General features: G+C 44.1%; 1 protein-coding gene across 1 annotated transcript in view; it reads left to right on the top strand.

Moving 5' to 3' along the window:
- The window catches only part of LOC126299180 (organic cation transporter protein-like), a 206,389-nt gene that overhangs the window by 62,700 nt on the left and 119,524 nt on the right, over positions 1–24,165 (top strand). The window contains exons 5-6 of the mRNA XM_049990948.1: positions 10,164–10,267; positions 16,929–17,083. Of these exons, the coding sequence (XP_049846905.1) occupies positions 10,164–10,267; positions 16,929–17,083 (259 nt within the window). The remainder of the gene's footprint in view (positions 1–10,163; positions 10,268–16,928; positions 17,084–24,165) is intronic.

Genomic DNA, 24,165 nt, shown 5'->3' with positions numbered 1-24,165 from the left:
TCGAACGAAATTGTTCACAGACATTTAAAAACGACTTTCTCATAAACTTTATTACCATTTTCTCTAGAATTTTGCTGAAATACAACACATGTAATAATCTCATTAAAAACAAAAACTGCTGTTGCCGTTACTGTATGTACTTTTTCTTAAACAATTTTAACTGGATAAGGGTGAAACTTACATTTTAGTCAGAAAAATATAAAGGACGCAAATTAGCAAAACAAAATATTTACACTTCACTGAAATTTAATTTAACAATTTTCGAACATTTTTTAAAAATTATAATTTTCAACTTTAAATTTTCGTTCGTTGAATAACAGCTGGAAGAAACAAACATTACATCTCAAAACTGAACTGGGTTGACGTGAGTAGGTTTTGCAGGGGAGATACTATACAGGGTGAAAAGTATTTAAACGACAAACTCTGGTAGGTTGTAGCGGACATCAAAACAAATATTTTTCCCCAATGTAATTTTTTCCTATGAGGAATATTTAAACCGGTAGACGAAGATTTCTTTGGTGGCAAATTAATTAAACCAACAAACTCTTTTCCATTTTTTTATGACCAAGAGACAGCACATTAACACAACACAATTTTAATTGCAGTAGATTTTCAAAAATGCCTCCATTGACACGTAAACAAAGGTTACACCGTCGGATCATGTTCTGTCTAACACGGGAAAAAACCCCAAGAGTTTCCTGAATTTTTCTTGCTGCTGCTACTATCCGGGCAACCAGATCCTCTTCTGATGCAACAGCAGTTGCGTAAACAAGGTTGCACATCTCTCCCCACACAAAAATGTCCAGAGGGGACATATCTGGGGATCCAGCAGGCTATGGTACAGGACCACCTCTGCCAGTCCACGTTTCTGGGAACCGTCGGTCCAGGAATCGACACGACGATTGAAATGTGCCAGCGCCCCGCCATGTTGGAACCACATGCGTTGTCTTGTAGGGAGTGTGACGTCTTCTAGCAATTCTGGCAATTCTCTGTGTGCCTGCCATTTAATGGCCTAGGTAGCAGATACGGCCCAATTAAACAGTCCCCAACAACAACGTGTCACACATTAACGAAGAACCGCACTTGATGAGCGCTACTAACTGTGGCATGTGGGTTATCCTCACTCCAGACATGCCAATTATGCATGTTGAAGACTCCATCACGCCCGAACATTGCTTCATCGGTAAACAACACAGAGGATGGAAATGGTTCAAATGCTTCAAATGGCTCTGAGCATTATGGGACTTAACTTCTGAGGTCATCAGTCCCCTAGAACTTAGAACTACTTAAACCTAACCAACCTAAGGACATCACACGCATCCATGCCGGAGGCAGGATTCAAACCTGCGACCGTAGCGGTCGCGCAGTTATGGACTGTAGTGCCTAGAACCGCTCGGCCGGCCGGATGGAAATATAGGATGCATTTGACACTGTTCCAGGTACCACTGCGAAAACTGTGCTCTGGGTGGATAATCAACTGGTTCCAGGTTGTGGACACAATGTAAGTGAAATGGACGTAACAATTGCTCTCGAAGGACTGTTCTTACATTCGTCTGATTCGTCCCCATGTTACGTGCAATTGCACGAGTGCTGATTGAAGGATCCCGCTCCACATGCTGCTAGACAGCTTCCTCAAACTGCAGCGTTCTTACCGTGCGACGGCGTCGCTGTCCAGGTAATCTGCTAAATGACCCGGTCTCACGCAGACGTTGGTACACAGCAGCAAAGGTCGTATGATGCGGGATACGGCGATTAGGATATTGTTGTTGATACACCCGCTTTGCAGCTCGTCCGTTGTGGTGAGCTACGCAGTACGCACCAACCATATCTGTGTACTCACTCCAGGTGTATCGCTCCATTAGTAAACAGAGACAATGCATTACTACACTGGTGGACAGCAGTTGCTTACAACTGAAGAGTGTAATACGCCCTCTAACAACTGAGGATCGTAATACGGCCTCTAACAACTGAAGATCGTAATACGGCATCTAACAACTGAAGAGCGTAATACGGCCTCCACCGGTTTAAATAATCCTTATAGGAAAAAAAGACATTAGGTAAAAATATTTGTTTTGATATCCCCTACGACATCCCAGAGTTTGTCGGTTTAAATACTTTTCACCCTGTATATAAGCAAAAATTCAAGTTCTGAAAAAGCCACTGAATGAAAAATGTACAAAATTAACTCTAAATTTGAACGTGCATTCTAAAAAAAAATGTCGTATCCATAGTCCTTTGCTGTAGATTGTCTTTTTTTAAATCCATCCTGTACCTTCTCTAGTTTCTTTGCATTCTTCTTTATGTTTACAGGTTTTCATTTGCATAACTACGAAGTTTTTTTTTAGAGTTTCAGTATACCACACCGATTCCCTCAAGAATCAGTGTGGCAGATGTAAAACCATCATTGAGAGAACAAATTGCATCTCACAAATTGCATCCAGCAAACCTATACATACAGTATCTTTGGAAAAGTATTTGGTTTTAGGCTACCTTTCCCATAATACGGCATGGAGTGATTCATTTTATGTAAACTGAACACAGTTCACACTGTATATGCAGATAAATAGCCGCAAGGGATAGCCGTGCAGTCTAAGGCGTCTTGTCACGGTCCGCGCGGCTACCCCCGTCGGAGGTTCGAGTCCTCCCTCGGGCATGGGTGTGTGTGTCGTCCTTAGCGTAAGTTAGTTTAAGCTAGATTACGTAGTGTGTGAGCTTAGGGACCGGTGACCTCAGCAGTTTGGTCCCATAAGAGCTTACCACAAATTTCCAAATTTCCAGGTAAATACACTCCTGGAAATGGAAAAAAGAACACATTGACACCGGTGTGTCAGACCCACCATACTTGCTCCGGACACTGCGAGAGGGCTGTACAAGCAATGATCACACGCACGGCACAGCGGACACACCAGGAACCGCGGTGTTGGCCGTCGAATGGCGCTAGCTGCGTAGCATTTGTGCACCGCCGCCGTCAGTGTCAGCCAGTTTGCCGTGGCATACGGAGCTCCATCGCAGGCTTTAACACTGGTAGCATGCCGCGACAGCGTGGACGTGAACCGTATGTGCACTTGACGGACTTTGAGCGAGGGCGTATAGTGGGCATGCGGGAGGCCGGGTGGACGTACCGCCGAACTGCTCAACACGTGGGGCGTGAGGTCTCCACAGTACATCGATGTTGTCGCCAGTGGTCGGCGGAAGGTGCACGTGCCCGTCGACCTGGGACCGGACCGCAGCGACGCACGGATGCACTCCAAGACCGTAAGATCCTACGCAGTGCCGTAGGGGACCGCACCGCCACTTCCCAGCAAATTAGGGACACTGTTGCTCCTGGGGTATCAGCGAGGACCAATCGCAACCGTCTCCATGAAGGTGGGCTACGGTCCCGCACACCGTTAGGCCGTCTTCCGCTCACGCCCCAACATCGTGCAGCCCGCCTCCAGTGGTGTCGCGACAGGCGTGAATGGAGGGACGAATGGAGACGTGTCGTCTTCAGCGATGAGAGTCGCTTCTGCCTTGGTGCCAATGATGGTCGTATGCGTGTTTGGCGCCGTGCAGGTGAGCGCCACAATCAGGACTGCATACGACCGAGGCACACAGGGCCAACACCCGGCATCATGGTGTGGGGAGCGATCTCCTACACTGGCCGTACACCTCTGGTGATCGTCGAGGGGACACTGAATAGTGCACGGTACATCCAAACCGTCACCGAACCCATCGTTCTACCATTCGTAGACCGGCAAGGGAACTTGCTGTTCCAACAGGACAATGCACGTCCGCATGTATCCCGTGCCACCCAACGTGCTCTAGAAGGTGTAAGTCAACCACCCTGGCCAGCAAGATCTCCGGATCTGTCCCCCACTGAGCATGTTTGGGATTGGATGAAGCGTCGTCTCACGCGGTCTGCACGTCCAGCACGAACGCTGGTCCAACTGAGGCGCCAGGTGGAAATGACATGGCAAGCCGTTCCACAGGACTACATCCAGCATCTCTACGATCGTCTCAATGGGAGAATAGCAGCCTGCATTGCTTCGAAAGGTGGATATACACTGTACTAGTGCCGACATTGTGCATGCTCTGTTGCCTGTGTGTATGTGCCTGTGGTTCTGTCAGTGTGATCATGTGATGTATCTGCCCCCAGGAATGTGTCAATAAAGTTTCCCCTTCCTGGGACAATGAATTCACGGTGTTCTTATTTCAATTTCCAGTTGTGTATGTGGAGAATCAAAGCGTTGATAAGTAATCTAGAAACTGAATGTTATTCATTGTTGAGAATCTGTGAGCCACGACTATCCGAACGTCAAAATTCAACACGTCATAATTAAAATACTGTGAAACATACAGGGTGAATCACCTAAACTTGAACCACAAGTATTGCTGAAATGGAAAATGCTATTGATGTGCGGTTTTCACAGAATGGGCTGGTAGTCAGGAACACGTATTATCAGCCAATAAACAGTTTTTAGTAATAATTAGAAATTGTATTTTTGTGAAATTGTACACTTTTTGAAATGGAACAATGCCTATTGACATTAACAGATTAAAAGTAGGGTAAATCAGAATGTCAGTAGTTTTTGTTGCAGGATTCTAATGTGAGTCGTTTACGAGATATGTTATTTTGTAAAGTTTCCACAGCAACACTTAGTGCTATTCAACCTGAATGGTTGCTAGGTCCGATTTTGTTATGTTTGCGTGTTCCTTGAGTGCAATGCGACTTGCTAGTCAGTTAGTGTGTGACAGTCCAAGCAGTAGGTCGTGCGTGGACGACGGGATTTATCAATGCAGAAAAAGCAAACATGCGAATGGTGTATGGAGAGTGCAAGAAGAAGGCGATTCGTTCTTGTACGGTGTATGCGGCAATATATCCAACAGACGTTAATCATCTCGGCAATTATTTACCAGCCTCTTCAACCAGTTACGTGAAAGTGGTTGTGTAACACCTAGACAATGTAATACACGTGACGACAGAAGAGGGGGAAATTGATGTTCTTGCTGCTCTTGCAGTTGATCTGCATGTTGGCTCCCGCGCAATTGCCCTAGGGAAAGGCATGAGACAGGCAAGTGGCCTACGAATGCTCCATCGATACTGGTTCCGTCACTGTCACATCTCTCTCCATCAAGAGCTGAACGGAAACAATTATGAGAATCGTATTAACTTCTATACACGGGCTTTAAGACAGGATACTCCAGATATATCAGGTACCTTGTTTAGTGATGAAGCCACATTTACCAATCATGACCACATAAACCACCGAAACATTCACTATTGGTCTGTTGACAATCCCTGTCGACTTCGTCACGTGGAATATCAGCGTCCATGAAATGTAAACGTGTGGTGTGGGATAGAGAACCACCAGCTCACAGGCAGGTTTTTCACATATGGGTCACTGAACGCACACAAGTATCACAACCTCCTAACACACCATCTCCCATGGATGTTAGAAGACGTCCTCTGCAGACTAGGAGGAACTTATGGTACCAACATGATGGCTGTCCAGCCCACAGTGAGGAAGTGCCACAGCATGTTCTCACGAACTGTTTCCAAATCATTGGACTGGATGCAGAGGACATACCCATTTCCCGGATTTCACGCCTGTAGAATTTTTCCTGTGATAAAAGCTGAAAGATGCTCTTTACAAGGACATGCCTTCTGCATGTTCCACCATGTTCCACCAAACACTTTATGACTGGAAGCCGACCAGTAACAGCAGCACACCACAATGGAGTCACACAGTGAACAGAGTGATCATCAGGCACTTCATAGAGTCCTTTTTGTTCTACATCTGCGTCACATACTGTTATTAAATATTCGACGATTTCCACATGACCCCTTTTGCAGGCAATAAACAACGGTGCACAACCATCTTTCAGACGACACACAATTTCCTTTCTTTCTTCTCGACTGAACTTTTCCAGTTTAGTTCTCAATTGATAGGACAACCTAGCACCTGGAGCTGCATGTTTACATTCTTGCATAAGGTCGTTGAACAGTGCAGACTGCTCAGACATCTCTACAGAAATGCTAGCACTTGTGTAACAGTCGTTTCATACCAGACTGGAAGCATGTATTGCCGCTTTCACTGGTCATTTTGAACACAATATGTGATGGTCAATTTTTTAGTTACTGGTCAAAACTACATAATTAGCGTATGCATGTGCTTTGTCCTTATGTGTGCTAACACAGATATTGTACAACTGTTGGTGTGGGTACTTTTCAAAATTCGGAATTGTGCTGGTGTAAGCTGTAGCCAGCACGCCAGTCAGCAAAGAAGCTGCGAGAAGATCGATAGTAGGCGCTGGAGCAAGCGAGCCTATCAGGAGAGAGGCCAAAGACAGACTTGCAAGAAACGTGCCACCAACGCCCTCTCGGCCGCCGGTACTGAGATCGCCGCCACAGATCGGAGGGGCGAGTCAGTCATCCAGTGAGTCACTGAGTCGAGTCATCAGTCGCAACCCAGTCACTTTCAAACACGGACAGCTGCAGTCACCATCGGAGTATCAGTCTCAGGCAGCAGATAGCGACCAGAGCAGTGTGCATAGTGCGACGTGTACTTCACCAGCAGTGAGGCTAACGTGGTCTATTACGGAAGAGCGTGAACCACAACAACTTGCTTTAAGATAAGTAACTCTCGGTTTATGTTAATAAAGAGCCTGTTAATACATGCATGCAGTTGTGTTATAGAAAGAGGGTACCGACGACCAAACAATGTCCTCTCCTTGCTTGCCATGGTTCTAGACTCTACAGTGGCAACGAGACGACACAAAAGAAATCTCGTAAACGACTCTCACAAGAAACATGCAACAAACAGCAGTCATTCTAATTTACCCTAGTTCTAGTTTGTTAAGGTCAGTAGGCATTGTTCCATTTAAAAAAGTGAATGTTTGCACAAAAAGTACACTTTCTAAGTATTATTACAATCTGTTGAGCCCCTGACAACCGATATACTCTGTGAAAATCGCACATCAGTTGCACTTTCCCTTTCCGAAACGTTTACAGTGCGTATGCTAGGTGATTCACCTTTTATGTGATTGAAAGAATTCGTCCTGACGTCTACAATGTGCACCCGAAATCCACCGACAAAATTCGAGAGGTTGTTCAGGGATATTTTATGGATATTTTGGTACTAGTGATCAGAGGTCTCCAGATGCTCGTTGCAAAGTAATAGTGTAATTATGATTATTCGGATTGTTACCCCAGTTACCTTTGTTTCTGTGAAAATATCTTCACAACGGTGAAACGGCCCGTGATTCGCTATCAGAAAAACGTATAACACAAAACACACAATAATCCAGCAAGCGTGAGACAGATGCAGAAGTGCTGTTACATAGTTACCGTTCCAGTGTATACAGCTCAGCAGTGTGTCGTCGTGTTACTCGTCGATTCACTGAACCCATTCACGAACTGTACGTCGACCAACTTGTCATCAGTAAACCTATTCTGTAGACCGCCCGGTTGGCCGTGCGGTCTAACGAACGGCTTTCCGGGCGGGAAGGAGCGCCTGGTCCCCGGTACGAAACCGCCCGGCGGATTTGTGTCGCGGTCCGGTGAACCGGCTAGTCTGTGGATGGTTTTTAGGCGGTTTTCAATCTGCCTCGGCGAATGCGGCCTGGTTCCCCTTACTCCGCCTCAGTTACACTCTGTCGGCGATTGCTGCGCAAACAAGTTCTCCACGTACGGGTACACCACCATTACTCTACCTCGCAAACATAGGGGTTACACTCGTATAGTGTGAGTCGTTCCCTGGGGGGTCCACCGGGGGCCGAACAGCCCAATAACACTGGGTTCGGTGTGGGGCAGCGGAGGGGTGAAGTGGACTGCGGCAGTCGTGGAGTTGTGGACCACTGTGGCTGTGGCGGGGACGGAGCCTCTCCGTCGTTTCTAGGTCCCCGGTTACCATACAATACAAACCTATTCTGCATAATATTACCTTTCATTTTGATTCAAATGTGGCCGGGGAATTAGATAAATATTTAGCTGTTATTACTTGCTTTACTATTCCTACACCTGAAGGAAATAATCAACGGAAGTAAGTGATTTTGAAGTCAACTAATAAGCAAGCTCCCTGAAATTAAATTATTTCGTGAGAGGGAAGGTTTTCATTAAAGTTCAATTGAGTTAAAATCGTTCGTTATTATGTATTCAGAGAAAAAGCAGATTTCCCTGACTGCCTTCAACGTCTTGATTAGACTCCTGCCTTTACGACATTGGAAATTCAGTAGTCCCAACCGAGAATTGTAAGATAGTAATAACGGTGCTCGACATTCTTGCTGTGTAGGAGCAGCTACAGATCTCCTTCCGTCGCTTGTAAATTGCTGGAAATAAGTCCGCCTGGTTAGCGGGGTGGTAACGTGCTCGCCTCCCCTGCAAGCGAGCCCGGGTTCGGTTCCCGGCCGGGTTGGTGATTTTCTCCGCTCGGGAACTGGGTGTTGTGTTGTCCTCATCATCATTTCATCGTCATCACCGGCGAGCAAGTCACCCAACGTGGCGTCGACTGAAATAAGACTTACACTTGGCGGCCGAACTTCCCCGACTAGGGGCCGCCCGGCCAACGATGCCATACGCTCATTTCATTTCATTTGCTGGAAATATTTAGGATTTTCTATAGAAGCTTCGGAAACTGATCCAGTGCAATACATTTATCATTTGGTTCGACGGTACGTAGCCAAACAGCAGATTACTTCAATCATCGGTAAAAAACGCCTCCTGATGTGTCCTAAGAGCGTGATGCAGATTCGTCAGCAAACATCACGAACTAGATGTCCGAAGGAGCTATGAAAGCCTTGCACATATGTTCGTTCACTCTTGGAAATGCACCGTTTATAAAATGAAACTTGTTTAAATACCTTTTCAACACTATATTATATCCTTGAGGGTAATTACAGTCTCCTCTCTTGAGTTCTTTTAACGGCCGCCCCCGGTAACTGAGTGGTCAGCGCGACAGAATGTCAATCCTAAGGGCCCAGGTTCGATTCCCGGCTGGGTTGGGAGGTTTTCTCCGCTCAGGGACTGGGTGTTGTCCTAATAATCATTTCATCCCCATCGACGCGCATGTCGCCGAAGTGGCGTCAAATCGAAAGACTTGCACCCGGCGAACGGTCTACCCGACGGGAGGCCCTAGTCACACGACATTTACATTTGGTACTTTTAACATCTTCATCACAAAAACAAAGCAAAATAAAATTTACTTTCATGGCGGACAACAATGAGTTATAATTCTGTTCAAGGATTGTACACGTCTATTCTTGATCGCATGGAGTGTGTCATCTATCTCTGCATTTTGCTTTGGATTTAGCTCTTTAAGGAGTCAAAATAGTATAAGCATCACTCCCACAGGTGGAAAGCGGTACATAGCCGTATTTCAGAATTTATCATTAAAAGCAATAGCGAGTTCTTTGAACCCTCAGCTGATCGGGTTAAAAAAAATGGTTCAAATGGCTCTGAGCACTATGTGACTCAACTGCTGTGGTCATTAGTCCCCTAGAACTTAGAACTACTTAAACCTAACTATCCTAAGGACATCACACACATCCATGCCCGAGGCAGGATTCGAACCTGCGACCGTAGCACTCGCACGGTTCCCGACTGCTCGCCTAGAACCGCGAGACCACCGCGGCCGGCAGCTGATCGGGTTCCTAAACAGATATTATATAAAACATCGCACACTAGCACAGTCAATGAAGTCGGAATATTACACCGCGTGGCTGTGTATAGCTGTGAATATAGAAATAACACTGCCAGAAAAAATACAAAAAACAAACAAACCTAAGACAGAACCAAACAGCACTGAATGCAAGCATGAGGGTGAATAGTGATGCCAGCGTTACTGTTGTCAATAGCAAGTAGCGTGAGTGTATGTAACAAGTTTTGCTTCCGACAAAGACATTTCGACTGTTGTGCAGATATTTTCAATGCGTTACACATACAAAGATGAATGGTAGTAAGAAATCAAACGAAATTCAATCACTCTGTAACGAGCTACCCGAGATCACGGGTTGCTTATGCTTTTAGCAGAAAATAGCCACGAACAATCTCCGAAATGTTTCCGGAGAATTTCGGGTTCACAGTTTATAGCCTCAGATTTATAAAAAAAAATGAAATCGACTTTTAATCATTATCCTAAGTTAACGGCAACAAAACGTAAGTAGTGCAGTTACGTTTTTGCTTGCAGTGGGACCTGGTATGCAGCCGGAAGCACCTGGCCGACGTGACGCAGTTCACGTTTATGTTGGGAGTTCTTCTGGGGACGGTAGTCGCTGGCGCAGCAGCTGACAGGTGAGCATGCCGCTATGTGATAAGGTTGCCAGACAATGCATTTTTTACGGATTCCTCCATTTTCTGGTTTTAATTTCACCACTCCGTTTTTATCCATTTTTCAGTCTGAAATATGATTATCTCTGGTCAGAGACCATTTTTTTTTATTATGCGTGCCAATGTTGGCTACAATTGAAAGCAAACCAAACGAAGATTGGTTCGAAAGTGGCATACATCCAGTCCTTGCTTGTAGCGCTTACCATTGGCATTGTTTGTATTCTCTGCTCACCATTTGCATTGTGTTCAAGCAAACGTCTCCATCAAGTAACACGTGACATTTAGAATGAGGGATAGCGAAAAGGTTGTTTCAACGACTCCTCCGAAGGAGAAAGTAAGATCTCACCATCAGCAGGTGTACTTGAAGAAGTGGGAAAAGTTACTTTCATGGATAAAACCGGGAGAAAAGAGAGACAGGGCATGTTGCGTGGTGTGCAGAAAGAATTTTAACATTGTTCATGGTGGACAATGTGACCTCAAACAACATTCCCTGTATAAAGGACACACACTGATGGAAAGTTAAAGTGTAGGCAGTTCTAAACACTAACTATTTTGTAAACTTAAATAAGAAAAATGAATGCGATGGTGTTGCAACATGTGAATTGGGTTTAGGTTATCGTGCTGTAATGCATAATTTAAGTTATTCCAGCTTTGACAGTAGGAATAAATTACTATCCCATACATTCGCCGATCCAGCAGTTGCTTCAGAACTGAAATGTGGACATACGGAGGCAGAAGACCAAGTGAGGTGGCTGAGGTGGCGCTGTAATCATCACACTGGACTCACACTCTGGAGGACAATGGTTGAAAAGCTCGTCGGGCCATCCAGATTTAGATTTTCCGTGATTTCCCTAAATCGCTCCAGGCAAATGCCGGGGTGGTTCCTTTGAAAGGGCACGGCCAATATCATTCCCCATCCTTGACACAGGAGCTTGTGCTCCGTCTCTAATGACCTCGACGTCGACGGGACGTTAAACCCAGTCTTCATTCTTCAAGAAGGCAGAAGTGCTTGTGAAAAATGTGCTAGCTCCCAAGAGTGACAAAGACTTTTTAGAAGTTTTAAACTGTCCAGAAAGGACTGCCAAATTCTTTTTTCTGGCAACAGATGCAAAGAATAGAAACAACAGAAAACTAATCGAACAGGCCACAGGCGCACTGCAGGCCCGTAGTGTCCAAAGGACATAATATTTCGGTGATCAGATAAGTCGGTATCATCAGCCGCGCTGACGAACTGAGCTCCTGAGAGTTTATTGTAATTTAATGTAACCTAATTTACTTTTTTTAACTTTTCATTCCCGTTCCTGAGAACATCTTCCTCTGTTGGCGCCTTATCTTAGTTTATTCTGTTGGGCACATTTTATTTATCTTATAACTAGGGTGTGGGGGGTCCTATATCTCCCAATTGGGAATTTATTTGGAGGAACTTGAGGGGAGAGTTCTGACATTCGTCTTACGGCCGAGGAAAAACCTACAAAAACTCTGGCTTGCACTGTTGGTGTTGCCACCTTATTTTGTTGGTATTGACTATATTTGTGGCCGTTTCCAGTACGGCTTCCATGTTTTGGCTGTGGGGCGGAATTGTTGGCGTCTTCGCTGGCGATGATTTCAGGTGTTGATAAGTAGTAGAGTCTGTCGACTATCTCGTCTGTTTGTATACTTGACTGACCATCATCATTTCTTCTCTGGCGACGTGCTCCGACTGAGTTTCTCTGTCAACCACCATCTTTTTTGGTTGCTCAGTTTGGGTCGCTCGTTTCTGGTATAGTGATTGCACTGTTTGGCCTTCTACGTGTAGGATCGTCATCTTCTCTGGAACTTTCTGTTTGCCTGGTTGTTTATTTTCTTCTTATAAGAATGTAGTGACCTATTTCTGACAATCGATCCCTACAAGTGTACAGTGCTTCATAAACATTCCGTGAAGTGTTAATTTACGTGCAGTGATATAGTTATTCTCTGACTTAGCTTTAGTTAGTTATTCCGTGCTGTTCATGTCTACACAATTCATTCATGTGTGTAGTGCTCAGTTATTGCTAAACGTATGTGGGAATAAAGGAATTGTTTTCTCTGACACCCACAAGACGTTTGAGTACCTTTGTTGTTTGCTCGCTGGTTCTCCGTCTGCTTGGATGTGCTGCTCTCATGTGCGCTGGTTTGTGCTTCCCAAGGTTCCATTTATGGGCGTTGTTGCCAGCAGGGAAGTATACAGGGTGTCCCAGGATGAGTGGTCAGCATTCAGGAATGTGACAGGAACGATAATATGAAGTAAAAAACTTCATATGGACATAGGACCTATTCCGAATGGTTTCCGAGATAGAACACATTTTATGAACATTGTTATTTATTTTCTGTATTATTCAGTACATGGCCAGGTTTATGCATATACACATGCACAAACGTTAGTTACCATTACAATATGCATTTTACAAAGTATCAATTGAAAAACGCATATTTTTAACACATTGACACTCAGAACACATCACAGACAACTGTGCGTTCAAAAGGCTAGTTTAATGGCAGGAAGACATACCAAGCAAAATGGTTGCAAGCAACGAAGTAGACTAGGCTAGAAGAAAACGTCAAAGATGTTGGGTGGATGAGACACACAGGTGTCCCACCAGCCCAGAAACAAATGTATACTAAATGCTGTTTTTAACAATGTCTGAAGAAACAAACGGTGGTGAAGACCCTGCAGCTGTACTAAATTTACGAAATTCATTCTCAATTGCGGATTGTTTCTGTCATTAGCTGCACTATGTATGAGGATATTACCTTTTGGTGACACCTGAAAACTTGCGCCAGACTCGAATAACTTTACTACTCCGGCTGTCCAAACACTCTTCCAGAACTGACCCAAACTTTCGTGTGTCATGCTGTCTACAAACCCATCGCTCGAAACTTTATTCGGATACCCGCAACGGTTTCAAGAAGACAGCCGACCGCGGTGGTGTCGCGGTCCTAGGCGCGCAGTCCGGCACCGTGCGACTGCTGCAGTCGCAGGGTCGAATCCTGCCTCGGGCATGGATGTGTGTGATGTCCTTAGGTTAGTTAGGTTTAAGTAGTTCTAAGTTCTAGGGGACTGATGACCACAGCAGTTGAGTCCCATAGTGCTCAGAGCCATCTGAACCATTTTTTTCAAGAAGACAAACGTACTCAACGTTAGTATTACGATTGTTATTTTGCTCGTAGAGGCTTGTGATGCTTATTTTTAACAATGTCGTAAGAAACAGACATTGGTGACGATCTTGCAACTGTACTAAATTTATCAAATTTATTCACAATTGCGGATCCATTCCTTGAAACCCTGTGGCTGGAATATAAGTAAAGATGGGAGCGATGGGCTCATAGACAGTATGGCATATGGAAGACTGGGCCAGTCCTGGAAGCGTGCTCGGATAGCTGAAGAGGTGAAAGTAGCCGCTCGTGACAATCGGGAATTCTGGGTTTGAGTCCTGCTCTGGCACAAATTTTCATATGCCAACAATAGGTAATATCTTCATTTATAATGCAGCTATTGTCAGAAATATTCCCCAGTTGCGAATAAATTTAAAACATTAAATGTGTTCTATCTCAGGAAATATTCGAAATAGGGTGTACGATATGTGTGAGAAAAGCAATGAGACTGATGCTTTATCTACCAAAGTTTTTATATTTTTCGGCGAACAATATTCTTTGCTTCATAATAGTTTCTTTCGGCAGCTATACGCCGGCGGGGCCATTGCTCCCAATCTTGGTAGCAGCGCTGAAAGGATGCAACCACTAGGGCCTTTAATATGTCGGTCACATTCTTTTCAATGTTCTCCAGAGTCCCAAAACGACGTCCTTTCAAGAATTTTTCAGTTTCGAAAAAAGTCACAATTACTAAGTTGATGTGAATAAGGGGGCTGTGGGACAACAGGAATGCCTTTTCAGGTCAAAAATTCCGTGATGGGAGCGGTCGTTTGACATGGAGCATTATAATGATGCAGCATTCTCTTGTTTGCAATGTCCGGTCTCATTCGATTTACACTTTTCATGGGCCTTTCAAGGACATCTTTGTGAAACCCTTGGTTGACACTTTGTCCTGGAGGACTGATCTCACTTGAGCACGCAAACGTACGACGTTTTCGTTGGTTTTTGACGTTGAAGGTCTCCCTGAGCAAGGATCGTCTTCAATGTGTTCTCGGCCTTCCAAAAATGATTTGTGTCAGCGAAAAACTTCTGTTCTTGGTAAGGAATGTTTCCCATAGACCTGTTACAACTTTTAAAAGATCGCACTCACGGATTCCCCAAGTTTAACACAATACTTAATGGCATAACGTTGCTCTAAATACCGCTGTTCCGTTTTCGTAAAACACAACGAAAACACAACTCCACTGATGGCGCCCTCAGGAATTTCTCGGAACTGAAGCTCGGACTGAGGGATGTACACAGCGGTCTACACAAGTAGGACAACACAGAATTGTCAGATCACCCGCAGTGTTCTCTGTCTCATTAATTCCCTCACACACCTCGGATGTCCACATGAAGTTCTTTGCATCAAATGACAGTTCTCGTCATATCCCTGAATATTGATCATTCCTCCTGGGACAATGCAGCTCAATGGGGAATCATTCTATCGACGATACGGGCCACAAATAGAGAAATCCACTGACATAGCCACTTTGACAAAAGTAGATTCTTATCACTCGGTGCTTGGGAACGAACATCTCGAAAATGGCGAAGCTGGTCGGCTGGTCACGTGATACTGTTGTGAGCATATATGAAAAGTTATTCAGTGTGGGAGATTTGCTCGCTCAGTAGAGCAGTGGGATTGGTGGTGATTGTGACAGATCTGACAAAGAGTACAATGATGGTACATAGGCACAGATGTCTTGAAGTACATAAGGGCAGTATTATCCTATGGGGGGGGCGGGCGGCATTGTAAGTATCCTGTTTATGTGTTTGTATGTTGACAGCGCTGTGTAGCACTGTGCATTAATAACGCTGACAATGCTGTGGCGCTCTGTAAGAGACTCTATGGCTGGTCGGACTCGCAGTTGGAGGTGAACAGCCAGAAGTAATGGAAGTTGGGAGTGAGCAGTCAGCAGTGATGGAGGTTAGACGTTAATGATTAGCGGTGTTGGAGGTTTGCAGTATTAGCGCGAGCGGAGGGCCTGAATGTATATCCGTCATCGAGATTTATTACTGATCATTATATAATTTTTTTGATCTGGTTGTCACTTGATTAAGGTAAAATCAGGTAAATATATTGTTCGGTCTGCAACAAAATTTTTCCTTTGCTAACCACATGCCTATTAGTAGTTAGAGCCTTCAGTAGTTAGAATCTTTTATTTAGATGGCAGTATTGGTGCTTGCAGCATTGGTGTAGTTCGTGTAATGAAGATTTTTGTGAGGTAAGTGACTTATGAAATGTTTAGATTCTTGTTAGGATTTCTACTAATTCAAGGCCATTCTTTTGTATTAATTATTTGAAGTTAGGTTATCAATTTTAAAGCAGTCAGATCGCGATATCATTGTATATTGTGAGTAATTAATGAATAGGCAAAGTTTGAGTTCTGTTTGTCAGGGCAAATTCTGTAGGTCAGTGTTGAAATGATGAGAATAACTAAATAGAAAGTAGGCTCAATACGTCCAGTTTCACTCAGCAGTTAATGCAGGTTGACTTGCATTCAATTTCACTCAGCAATATAAGCAGTTGAAGTAAAAACTATTAAGTTTCAACATTTACTTCTACTTCTTTTGCGACTGTGGTAGTAATCGAAGTCTGCGTGACAGTTGTGAACCACGTGAAAGTTATTGCTAATCACCAGCATCATTTATATTTGATGTCTTCTCCTATGGCGATGGCATCTCCCAACAGGATGACTGTCCGTGTCACAATGCCAGAATCATGCAACAGTGGTCTGAGGAGCTTGATAGTGAACTCACAGATGTCTTTGTCACCAAATTCGCCTGATCTGACACCAATGGAACACATCTGGGACGCTATCAGGTGCCAACTGCACGTCCACGAATCACCGACTCTTTCAGTAGTTAAAACTTCCGGGCTGACTCTTTATTTACGGGGACTGCGCAGACATCTGGTGCAATGTACCTCCACAACCTAACAAGGACTTGTCGAATCCATGTCAAGCTCCACTGCTGCTGCATTGCATTTAGAAAGTGGACCAAAAAGCTATTAAGCCAGTGGACATAATGTTTTGGCTCATCAGTGTATGTTCAATTATAGAAAAGAAACAAGAGAATTTGTTTTTATAATAATAGGCACCCGAAGTGTTGTTGTGGTACAGAGTGATTCTTGGGGATTGGCGTAAGTGCTTTTCCTTCGGTCTCGTCGAGGACTCTGACAAACCTTAGGAACACGACCATTTGTACTTGCCGTGGTGCAACCTAGCATTGCTATGACTGCGTGTGTTGCTGGAGGAGGGGGGGGGGGGGGGGTAGCCTTGCGGTCTGAGGCGCCTTGTCACGGTCCGTGCAGCTCCCTACGTCGGAGGTTCGAGTTCTCCCTCGAGTATGGGTGTGTGTGTTGTCCGTAGCATAAGTCAGTGTAAGTTAGATTAAGTAGTGTGTAGGCCTAGGGACCGATGACCTCAGAAGTTTGGTCCCATAAGACATTACCACAAATTTCCAAAATTTGTTGCAGGTGGGGCCGCAAGAAGCCACTCATGTTCTGCATCGGGCTGCAAGTGCTGGCTAGCACGGCGGCCGCGCTGGCACCGTGGCTAGCTCTGTTCATCCTGTGCCGCTTCATACTGGCCACCGCCACTGGAGGCATTCTCGTTATTGGCTTCGTCTTGGGTACGCATACACACCTCCAGTTTACCACTTGTAATATTAATGCCTCATCGTCTCTCTTATTTATTTTATTTATTTATTTCCAAGCCTAGTTCCATAGGACCAAATTGAGGAGAAAATTTCCAAGGCCATGGAACGTGTCAGTATATGAAATTACAACATAGAAGTAATAACAGACAAAATAAAATGTTTATGAACCCAAAAAAAGTCAAGCCATAAGTTTAAGTAAACGCAATCAACAATGTAACAGAGGAATCAGCTTAATTTTTCAGGAACCTCCTCAACAGAATAGTAGGACTGATCCATGAGGAAACTCTTCAGCTTCGATTTGAAAGCGCATGGATTACTGCTAGGATTTTTTGCTTCTTGTGGCAGCTTATTGAAAATGGATGCGGCAGTCTACTGCACACCTTTCTACGAAAGAGGTATGGAAGTCGATCCAAATGTAGATTGGATTTTTGGCTAGTATCGACTGAATGAAAGCTGCGAACCCTTGGGAATAAGCTGATATTCTTAACAAGAAACGTCAGTAAAGTATATAAATATTGAGAGGTCAATGTCAGAATACCCAGACTAGTGAACAGGGGTCGACGAAAGGTTGGCGAACATACACCACTTACTGCCCGAACTGCCCATTTCTGGGCCAAAACGTCCTTTGAGAATGGGAAGAGTTACCCCAAAATATAATGCCATACGACATAAGCAAATCAAAATAAGCAAGTAGACTAGTTTTCTTGTCGAACGATAACTTTTTCAGATACCATTCGAATACTAAAAATAGCAGCATTAAGTCTTTGTACAAGGTCCTGAACGTGGGTTTTCGATTGTGCAGTTTCACTAATCACGTGCCCATTCTGTGAAATTAAAACGTCGGGTTTTGTTGAATTGTATATTATAAACTTGTTATCAAACATACAGGGGTTGGATAAAAATAAGGAAACACAAAAACTGCGACACATAACGACGCCTAATATGGTGTCGGAAAACAAATAGTACCCAAAAAAATGGTTCAAATGGCTCTGAGCACTAAGGGACTTAACATCTACATCTACATCTACATTTATACTCTGCAAGCCACCCAACGGTGTGTAGCACAGGGCACTTTACGTGCCACTGTCATTACCTCCCTTTTCTGTTCCAGTCGCGTATGGTTCGCGGGAAGAACGACTGTCTGAAAGCCTCCGTGCGCGCTCGAATCTCTCTAATTTTACATTCGTGATCTCCACGGAAGCTATAAGTAGGGGGAAGCAATATATTCGATACCTCATCCAGAAACGCACCCTCTCGAAACCTGGCGAGCAAGCTACACCGCGATGCAGAGCGCCTGTCTTGCGGAGTCTGCCACTTGAGTTTACTAAACGTCTCCGTAACGCTATCACGGTTACCAAATAACCCTGTGACGAAACGCGCCGCTCTTCTTTGGATCTTCTCTATCTCCTCCATCAACCCGATCTGGTACGGATCCCACACTGATGAGCAATACTCAAGTATAGGTCGAACGAGTGTTTTGTAAGCCACCTCCTTTGTTGATGGACTACATTTTCTAAGGACTCTCCCAATGAATCTCAATCTGGTACCCGCCTTACCAACAATTAATTTTATATGATCATTCCACTTCAAATGGTTCCGCATGCATACTCCCAGATATTTTACAGAAGTAACTGCTACCAGTGTTTGTTCCGCTATTATGTAATCATACAATAAAGGATTCTTCTTTTTATGTATTCGTAATACATTACATTTGTCTATGTTAAGGGTCAGCTGCCACTCCCTGCACCAAGTGCCTATCCGCTGCAGATCTTCCTGCATTTCGCTACAATTTTCTAATGCTGCAACTTCTCTGTATACCACAGCATCATCCGCGAAAAGCCGCATGGAACTTCCGACACTATCCACTAGGGCGTTTATATATATATTGTGAAAAGCAATGGTGCCATAACACTCCCTTGTGGCACGCCAGAGGTTACTTTAACGTCTGTAGACGTCTCTCCATAGATAACAACATGCTGTGTTCTGTTTTCTAAAAACTGTTCAATCCAACCACACAGCTTGTCTGATATTCCGTAGGCTCTTGCTTTATCAGGCGACAGTGCGGAACTGTATCGAACGCCTTCCGGAAGTCAAGGAAAATAGCACCTACCTGGGAGCCTGTATCTAATATTTTCTGGGTCTCATGAACAAATAAAACGATTTGGGTCTCACACGATCGCTGTTTCCGGAATCCATGTTGGTTCCTACAGAGTAGATTCTGGGTTTCCAAAAACGACATGATACTCGAGCAAAAAACATCTTCTAAAATTCTACAACAGATCGACGTCAGAGATATAGATCTATAGTTTTGCGCATCTGCTCGACGACCTTCTTGAAGACTGGGACTACCTGTGCTCTTTTCCAATCATTTGGAACCTTCTGTTCATCTAGAGACTTGCGGTACACGGCAAGTTCTTTCGCGAACTCTGTGTAGAAACGAACTGGTATCCCGTCAGGTCCAGTGGACTTTCCTCTGTTGAGTGATTCCAGTTGCTTTTCTATTCCTTGGACACTTATTTCGATGTCAGCCATTTTTTCGTTTGTGCGAGGATTTAGAGAAGGAACTGCAGTGCGGTCTTCCTCTGTGAAACAGCTTTGGGAAAAGGTGTTTAGTATTTCAGCTTTATGCGTGTCATCCTCTGTTTCAATGCCATCATCATCCCGGAGTGTCTGGATCTGCTGTTTCGAGCCACTTACTGATTTAACGTAAGACCAGAACTTCCTAGGATTTTCTATCAAGTCGGTACATAGAATTTTACTTTCGAATTCATTGAACGCTTCACGCATAGCCCTTATTACGCTAACTTTGACATCGTTTAGCTTCTGTTTGTCTGAGAGGTTTTGGCTGCGTTTAAACTTGGAGTGAGGATCTCTTTGCTTTCGCAGTAGTTTCCTAATTTTGTTGTTGAACCACGGTGGGTTTTTCCCTTCCCTTTCAGTTTTACTCGGCACGTAATTGTGTAAAACGCATTTTACAGTTGCCTTAAACTTTTTCCATAAACACTCAACATTGTCAGTGTCGGAACAGAAATTTTCGTTTTGATCTGTTAGGTAGTCTGAAATCTGCCTTCTATTACTCTTGCCAAACAGATAAACCTTCCTCCCTTTTTCATATTCCTATTAACTTCCATTATTCAGGGATGTTGTAACGGCCTTATGATCACTGATTCCCTGTTCTGCATTTACAGAGTCCAATAGTTCGGATCTGTTTGTTATCAGTAGGTCCAAGATGTTATCACCACGAGTCGGTTCTCTGTTTAATTGCTCTAGGTAATTTTCGGATAGTGCACTCAGTATAATGTCACTCGATGCTCTGTCGCTACCACCTGTCCTAAACATCTGGGTATCCCAGTCTATATCTGGTAAATTGAAATCTCCACCTAAGACTATAACATGCTGGGAAAATTTATGTGAAATATATTCCAAGTTTTCTCTCAGTTGTTCTGCCACTAATGCGGGAGGTCGGTAAAAGGAGCCAATTATTAACCTAGCTCGGTTGCTGAGTGTAACCTGTGGTCATCAGTCCCCTAGAACTTAGAACTACTTAAACCTAACTAATCTAAGGACATCACACACATCCATGCCCGAGGCAGGATTCGAACCTGCGACCGCAGCAGTCGCACGGTTCCGGACTGAGCGCCTAGAACCGCGAGACCACCGCGGCCGGCAGCATTCAAAACAGCTTGCATTCGTCTCGGAATGGATAAATGCAGCTCCTATATGGTTTTCAATGGAATTTTATACTATCCACAGGAGCCAATATGGAACAATTGATATGGAAGAGCCCAGAATACATTTAACCTAGTAAACACTTACAAAAAGAACTGGGAGATCTCAGTTTGTAATCATCATATCATAAATAACCCTTCAAAAGCATTGGAAGGGTTCAGCTTCCCAAGAAAAGATTGGACTAGACTCAACCGTATACGAAGCGGCTGCACTAGATGCAAGACCATGATTTATAAATGGGGACCTTAGGACAGCCCAGGTTGTACTCTGGAGTACCGGAGATGACTATAGACCACATCATAAAACTGTGCCCCGTAAGAAAATACGATGGATTAGCTGAGGACTTTGCAGTGGATATAAGATCTAGACAAGGATATGTAGTCGCCATCTATGTGATACTTATTGGGCCCAATAAGTTCCTTTATATGGAAACAACAAAAACAAAACACATTACCTTGTCTAATATGGTTTAGGAAAATCTTTGGCGTTCAAAACAGCTTCCACTCGACTCGGAATTGATAAATTAAAGTCCTGTATGGTTTTCATGAGAATCATATACCATCCTTCCTGCAAAATAGTGGCAAGTACAGGGAACGATGATGGAAGTGGATAGCAATCACTCATATGTCTCCCCAAGAAAGACCCCAAAGGCTCAATAATACTGATATGTGGTGACTGGTGACCAGGAGACATGCGGCAGTTCATCCTCGTGCTCACGAAACCAGTCCTGGGTGATGCGAGCTGTGTGCACAAGGGCCCTGTCGTCTTGGAACACAGCATCATCATTGGGGGGAACAAACGTTGTACCATGGGATGGACCTGTTCAGCCACAGTGGTCACATAATCCTTGGCAGTAATGCCACCTCCCAGAGAATGTATGGGGTCCATGGAAAACCACGAATGGCCGCCCAAAATCATCACCGAACCTCCGCCACGTTTCACTCTTGGCAGGTAAACTCTGTCAGAAGCTGGAAACAGTGTGCAACAAGACTCATCCGACCAAATGACGTTCTTCCAATGCTCCATAGACAAGGTTTTATGACTTCGGGGCACTTGCACCACTGGCGTGTGGGATTAGAATTCCAGGTCGCCTTGTAGTTCGCTGCTTATGAAGCTCCCTTCGTGTTGTTTTGGTACTGACAAGACTCCCGAATGCGATGTTCAATCCCGCAATGTCTTCTGCAGCCGTCGTCTTCCTGCTTTTCGTCACAGTACTCTTCAGCGACCGTCTGTCACGATGCCCGAGTGTCCACGTTGTGCCTTTGCATATGATATGTGTTTTTTTTTTTATTGCTCTGTATGCGGTATAACCCTTCGATGCGGTGCCTCATTAGACACCAAACACATAGGTTACCTTTTGTTACGGAAACAACCATCACACAAACACCAACATTTGCCCACGTTCGACTTCACTGAGCTCTGACATAATGCATTCCCAGCTATACAGAACACTGTTCTGACCACGAATGGCACTTACAACGTATTTAGGAACTGCACAGGTGTAGTTCGTGATCCGATACGACAGTGCAATATACAGGCTTGGCTAGCATATGCATTTGTGAACAAACATGCATTTCTCGCGGTGTTTCCGTTCTTTTTCCAACCCCTGTATTTAAATAGATATAGTTAAGTTGTTTACAAAATATGAGAACGAATTTTTTCGTGACGACATACTTGTGTGAAACATTCTCGGTTTCAAATCCGAGTAAACACTCGAGGTATCGACGATCACGTCTGTTACCTTCGTTAGGAGTTACTGACTGTCAGGGCTGCTGTTGTGGTGGCCTTTTCTAGGTCATTGATCGAGGTATATTATAATTACGCCAAGGTTCCGGAGACCCTGTCATCTTCTTCGCATGTGGTGCCATCGCTGTTGTAGGAACGTCGACATCTTTGTGAATGTGTTACCAACGTGGTCAAATTCTCGAGAGCTAATAAGCCTACAGATTCTTTTGCCTCTTCAATAACATCTGAATATGATCGTATTAGCATTATTGGTCTGGCTACCCCATCTGGGATTAAGGAAGAAGCCGCGCAGAAAAATGTGGTTACTGCAGTCGGGCGATCCTTTGGCAGCGGCTTAATACCCGCTAATTTTTCCACGAATGTGCTCCCGTTTCGGGGCCAACCAACTAAAGAACGCTCATCGATGCCCATTGGTAACAATTTACTGATCTGTCACTTGAACATTGTTTCGATTTCATCTGTTAACAATAAATATTTCTCACACTGTATGGTACAGAATGCTGTAACTATTAGCGCATTGCAGGAGACTCATATTAAGGATGACAGAGATCTTTACAGAAGAGAAAGAATATATGGGTATTTTGTAGTGAGGGTCATAAATGATGAACAACACGGCATTGAAACATAGATACCATCTCACTGATTACAAAGTAACTTATCAAGGAAGGACAGCAAATATCTTTGTTTTGGCTGTAGAGATTGCCGCAAACAAGGCTGGAAATGTCTACAAACCTCCGCAAGTCAGTTGGCTAAATTCGTCTGTCAGATGCTTCATCGCCCAGTTGTGTATGTCATAGTCATGTCTGGGGGATCAGAAAGAAGGCAGCAATGAAGTTCATGTAAATGAAAGGATGGATATGCACATTATCCAGCTTGTGTACGATGCTAAAGGTCCAGGAACGTTCCGATCTGGTAGATGGCTAAAAAATTATTCTCCTGATACGTGCGTCATATTTAAATCTGGAAATAGCGACGTGACACGACGAAAGAGCATCAAGACTTTTCCGATCATAATTTTTTATGGTACTGAAATTCCGTTAGTCACCTCCGTCTCTCCTTCTTCGATGGAATTTTCAGCTTGTGAACTGTGGACTGTTTCAGACATTTCTTGCTCATACCGTTCTGCGGATTCCTCCAATTCTATCTAATTATGAACGATTGCGGGTTAAAGTTAATTTTACAAAATATATTCTACGTAGTTTCCGGAAGGAGTGCGTCCCTGGGTGGTCAAAGGATGCGACGAGCTATGTTCTAAATATCAAGAATCTCACATTTATACAACAGTTATCACCTTTTGAGAGCTCTTAATAAGAAAAGAAGAGAAAAATGGCATAAAACATCGGCAGTACTCAGCTTTACACATTCTAGTCGTTAAGCCTGGACAACTATAAGAAAACAAGGTACGGATCCAAGGTTGTCAAGCAGTAAAATGTGTAAATGCCAATGATGTTGTATCCAGGCTAATGAACATTACGAAAAATAAAGTAGACAAGGCACTTACATGATTGAACTGTACTTTAAGAGGTCCCTTCTAAAACCACATCCAGACTACTCACGTGACATATGATTGAGGAATCTGA

This window comes from Schistocerca gregaria, chromosome X, assembly GCF_023897955.1.
Source record: "Schistocerca gregaria isolate iqSchGreg1 chromosome X, iqSchGreg1.2, whole genome shotgun sequence".
Taxonomy (NCBI): Eukaryota; Metazoa; Arthropoda; class Insecta; order Orthoptera; family Acrididae; genus Schistocerca; species Schistocerca gregaria.
Note: the sequence above shows the minus strand (reverse complement) of the source record. Positions and strands in the feature narration are given on the sequence as shown.